This window comes from Palaemon carinicauda, chromosome 3 (assembly GCF_036898095.1).
Source record: "Palaemon carinicauda isolate YSFRI2023 chromosome 3, ASM3689809v2, whole genome shotgun sequence".
NCBI lineage: Eukaryota > Metazoa > Arthropoda > Malacostraca > Decapoda > Palaemonidae > Palaemon > Palaemon carinicauda.
The window spans coordinates 173,598,032-173,603,653 of record NC_090727.1 but is presented as its reverse complement, the minus strand read 5'-3'; the positions used below and the strand labels follow the sequence as shown (position 1 = coordinate 173,603,653).

At 33.2% G+C, this 5,622-nt stretch overlaps 1 protein-coding gene across 1 annotated transcript in view; it reads left to right on the top strand.

The window, feature by feature from the left end:
* Positions 1–277: 277 nt before the first annotated feature.
* LOC137635418 (cuticle protein CP1499-like) overlaps positions 278–5,622 on the top strand; it is a 6,237-nt gene continuing 892 nt past the window's right edge. Inside the window, exons 1-3 of the mRNA XM_068367896.1 lie at positions 278–425; positions 1,203–1,482; positions 4,984–5,135. Coding sequence (XP_068223997.1) covers positions 414–425; positions 1,203–1,482; positions 4,984–5,135 — 444 coding nt within the window. The 5' untranslated portion in view covers positions 278–413. The remainder of the gene's footprint in view (positions 426–1,202; positions 1,483–4,983; positions 5,136–5,622) is intronic.

The following is a 5,622-nucleotide window of genomic DNA, read 5'->3' as shown; positions in this document are numbered from 1 at the left end:
TGAGATTAAGGCCTTCATTGATATCTAAAGAAAATTACACCAAGATCTTAAAACAGGAATTCGTTACTAAAAAAGCACACACTTCGCGTGTAATCTTGCAAGGTTGAAACTAGCTAAAAGAGAATCATCACATTTCTTGTTTTTTAATAGGTGCTTGCTTTATCTTACTAACTTTGCCTGGCAACGCAACTTGTCCTCACTGCAGCATCCGCAGGACCACACCCACCCAAAAACAACAAACAAATAAGTGACAAAATAAAAAATTGAAGACACTACCGTTAGCCATCACAAACTTGAATAGTTTAGTCTCTCGCAACTGGTTTGGGATCGCTGGAATTAGTATAAAAGAGCCGAGCGCATCTTGACTCGTCACATCTCACGACGGTGTCCAGCATCAGCTCATCCTCAGCATCATGAAGACTTTGGTAAATAGCTTTTATTTATGGCGATTGTTTTAGCTTCTTCATCGTATCTCAAGTAAAGTGATATATTCTTACACCTTTGCGAATATTTCTCCCTTTCTAATCTAGAGTAATATCTATGATCCTTTTACTGTAGTAGTGTTGAACGATATTTCTTACAGTTTATTGAACGCCAATGGTTAACACTTAAAATAACTAAGTGATATTTGCTGTTGTCTAAGTTTGTTTATCTATGATTATTCTTTATGTATGTATTAACTACTAAGCAACATCTGACACCATAACCTTTTTAACACCATAACTTGAATTTCCTTACTGACATTGTTGCCTATCTGTCAAATCAAGTTTATTTGTTCAACATTAAATTTACTCGGGATTATATTTTTATTTGAAATGTTCCATGCTATCTTTATGATAGCGTATTTATCAAGTGATGATATTTCAAAATTATTATGATATTATTACCTTTTGTACGACTTTTTGAAGGTTGAAAATTAATAAGTGGACAATTTACTAAAAGTTATTACTTTTTTTTTTTTTTATACAAGCTTCACAGAAAGGAGCTATATTACTTTTGTACATGATGAATTTAAAGCAACCCCCCCCTCCAAAAAAAAAAAAAAAGAAAATAGTAGAATGGATGAATTTGTCAAATATCACAGAGGTAGTTCTGTATAAGATATTTTTCTTTGGACAAAAATTCCGATATTGACAATGAGGATAGACATTGTCAACACTTTCTATTCATAGTTATCAATAAAAAATATATTTTATTTGCAGGTTATCCTAGCTATCTTTGGCGTGTGTGTGGCCTTCGCCCGGTACACCCCTGAAGTACAACAAGCCAGAGAAGAGTTCTTCAGGGCTTTCAGAGCAGCCGAAAGAGCAGCTTCTCTAGCTTCTCCAGTCGAGGCAAAATGGTATGGAGCATATGCTTCCTCACAGCCAGCTGGTCTTCCAGGCTCTCCAGACCAAGTTCCTTTCACTGCTGAGGTTCAAGCTGCAGCGGATGCCTTCCAGAGGGCATACCGGAAGCAGCTGGAAGCTGTTGGTCGCAAATAAATGAATGAACTTTTGGCCCCCTTTGATTTACTGCTGAGCTCTTCGACTGACAGGCTATTTTGTATTTTATTAGATTTTGGATGATATTTAAGGATGTTTGGCTTCAAACATTTCTAAATTAAATTGAGTTATGGACAAAAGATTTCTCATTTATTCCTACTGTATGTTTCAGATATCACCCTTTTTTGTCAGGGATGTTTGCAAAATTACTGAGATCAGTTAAAACTTTATTTCTGAAAGAAAGGTTTTCAGTCTTCTTAAAATAATTACTTAATGTGATTCTTAAGTTCACATAATTTACTTGTTCTCATTTATTTACTAATATTTGTATCAGGTCTTTAATATCGTATATCTTTTTTTATCATTCACTTAACTAATTTATATTTGAATCAATACAATAGCAAAATTTCTCACATATAGATTTCAATGCTTCATAAAATTTCAAGTATAATTTCTAAGAGTTCAAAATATAAATTAGCATCACAGAATTGTTTTCCGATTGTTAGACATCTATTTAAGAAAAACAAAGACTGCATGTGACATTTATTAACGCTAAAAAAGTTATGTTTAGAGTAAGATTCTTTTGCGTTTGAATTGGTCTCAATTATATAAGTGTAGACCTTGTTTTATTGAATGAAAATCTGGTCAACAATTGATAGGCGTATCTCTTTTTCTGTGCTAAGGTACCGAGTGAAGGACAAACCATGGTTCAATGATGATTGTAGATATGCTTGTTTGGAGAAGCAGGAGGCCTATCATTTTTGGAAGGGTAACATATCAGATTTGACTTGGATTAACTATACTCAGCTAATATGTGTTGTCCAGAGAGTATAAGCTTTAATTGAAAAGAAATACAATTTAACCATAAAAGAAATCCTTTCTGTTACAACCCAGGAACACAAGTGGTGGACTACCCTTAAACCTGCACTCTGGTGTAGACTTAACAGTTTCCCCTTTACTTAAACCAGATGGCTGTCCCTGACTGTTCAAAAAAAAAAAAAAAAAAAAAAAAAAAAAATAAAAAAAAAAAAAGGCAACCCTTAGGACTGATGTGCTTGAGAGTAAGCAGAGTATTGGAAAACCCGATAATCCTCATTCCTGTTTTTCTAAGGGTAAACTAACCTTAGTTTAGCTTTTACGGTCCCGTGAAGTTTTGATACTCTTGATGGACCTTGATCTTTGTGGAGTTGTAGATCAAAATGGTATAGTTCCCTTATTTTTTTGTAAAGATTAATGTTTTCTTAGCTCATAAGTTTTCTGCTGTTCTTCAAAGTTAGCAAGAAGAGGTTCTTTTAAAACGTCCTTGTGGTAGCTCTAGTCGGGCTGATTACCGACCAATTTCCATACCTCCCATAACATCTAAAGTTTTTGAACGAGTTTTGGCAAAACGTCTAAATAGGTATGCTGAAGGTAATAATCTGTTCTCTTGTTTGCAATTTAGCTTTTGTAAAGGCCTTGGAGCATGTGATGCCTTTCCTAGATAGATAGATAGATAGATAGATATTTTTATTGACCACAATACAAAATAATCTGAATTTTACAAAAGAATATTTGGTCCAAATTACAAAATTAAATACAATAGATTTTGTACAATCTCTTATACAAACTAAATGAATTTCAATTACGCATATATTGTACTAAAAATAAAAACAAAACAAATCTAACTAATACGCCATCAACAAGTTCCTGTAATTACATTATATTAATGTTACATTCAATACAAAGAAAGAAGCTCATGTACAATTTTACATACTACATCATAATCAGTTCTGGTTTATAGCAAGTCTAAAGCTGTGGTAACGTTATACGTCTGCCTGATCTGTAACGAAAGTGGACAATTTTCAATGACACGAGTCTCTGTCTGGACCCTACCTCATGAACACAACTTCTCATCCATTGGCAGACGGCCTCTACCTCTTCTGTTCCACCGACCTGTCTCAACTGCCAATGAATGAGCACTTAACCGCATTCTTGTCCATGATACACGTTCTATTTCATTAAGTTTTAATCGGTTTGTATAAATGTCATGAACGACTAAATCTGGGTTAACAGTTTTATAGAATACAATCCTATTGGAATTGGAGTTTCTGACCCTTAATTGCAGTTCACATTTTCCTTCCTCAATATCATCAGTATTATCTGAGATAAGGTTTCGTTTATACCTCGAAACAGAGTCATTATAGTTCATCACTATTCGCATGGCATGAATTAAAGGGTCATCATCCATATTATTCCTTTGAAGCCACATCTTTTTAAAGAATTTCCTTTGCCTCGATTTTATTAAAGCCCTCATCGACGGAAGTCCCAGTTCTACCATACATACGTCATTATTAGTAGTTTTTGTGACCCCCAAAAGTTGTTTAATACACCATTTATATTGCTTCTCGATAGGTTTAATATCACCATTTAGCCATGACTCACATGAATATAATATAGTTGACATAATAGCAGCATCAAAAATTTTCTTCTTAACTAAAAATGGCACATCATTGTTTCTACTTATAAATGAAATAAATTTCAGAGTATGACACATTTTACTAATTGCATGCTGCTTGATAGCTGTTGTGGGAGAACCATCATCTGTAAAAGGACTGTCCAGATAAATGTACTGATTACAGTAACCAATCACTTCAGAATTACATACCATAGGTTCTTTGTCTTCCTTAGCACCATTAATCACCATAAATTTAGTTTTACTGTCATTAATAATCATCCCATAGGAATTACAAAATTCATACAAAATCCTTATTTTATGTTCCATACCTTCCCTTGTAGTGGATAGGAGGACAGTGTCATCCATCATGACCATAATATGCAACCAAGCAAAGAAACCATCTAAAGGGCAATCACGTCCTATCATTTGTATCATATCATTTACATATAAAACAAATAAAATACATGAAGTAGATTGTACAGAAATCCCTTACTTGTGGTCATGAAGTTTGTACAGTTCTTCTTAATTTTAGTGCTGCCATTCACCGTGTTAATCGTGAGGCCGTTGTTTTGAAACTCAGACAGTTGGGAATGAGTGGGTCTTTACTCAGCATTTTTATTAAATTTATGAGTAATAAATAGCAAAGATTAGGTGTTGATGGGTAATATAGTGAGTAGAGGAAAGTTATATCAGGTGTTCCTCAGGGTAGTGTTTTGGCCCCATTACTTTTCAAATTATTTACACATGACGTTATCTGGCCTAGAAAACAAGTTCGATGCATGTGTAGATGATGTTACTCTATTTGCCTTCCATCTCCTTAATGTACTTCAGAGGTTGCTGAATCCCTTAAAAGAGATCAAAGCAAAATAAGTGCATGATGTTTGTTATGGGACGAAGTTGAACCCTAACAAAACTCAAAGTATGATTGTAAGAAAGGTCGAAAACTACGGTCTATTCAATTTCTTATTCCTGATCTAGATATTGATCTATGGCATCGTCGTTCACTTAATTCACTATGCATGTTGCATAAGATTTTTCATAATTCTGACTCTCCTTTGTATTCAGATCTTCCTAGAAATTATCATCCTGCTCGTATTACTAGGCATGCAGTTAACTCTAATAGTCATGCCTTGTCCATCACAAGGCTCAATACTGCACAGTATTCCAGATGTTTTATTCCAACTATGACTAAGTTGTGGGATGATCTTCCTAATCGGGTAATTGAATGTGTGGAACATCTAAAATTCAAACTTGCAGCGGATGTTTTTATGTTATAGGCTAACATAAGTTTATTTTTATTGTTTATATATGTCAAATCTATTTTAACGCTGTTAATAATCAAAAGACATTTTCATGTAGCGTTTTTATTTCCGTATTTTCTTTCCTCACCAGGCTATTTTTTCCATGTTGGAACCTTTGGGTATATAGCATCCAGCTATTTCAACTATGGTTGGGGCTTAGCTAATAATAATAATAATAATAATAATAATAATAATAATAATAATAATAATAATAATAATAATAAATTATTACTATTATTATCATCATAATTATTTGTATTATTATTATTATTATTATTATTGTTATTATTATTATTATTATTATTATTATTATTATTATTATTATTATTGCAACAATAGAAATCATTATCGTATCATTGTTATTCCTATCATTATACTTTCGGAAGGACACCCTCTTTGATAC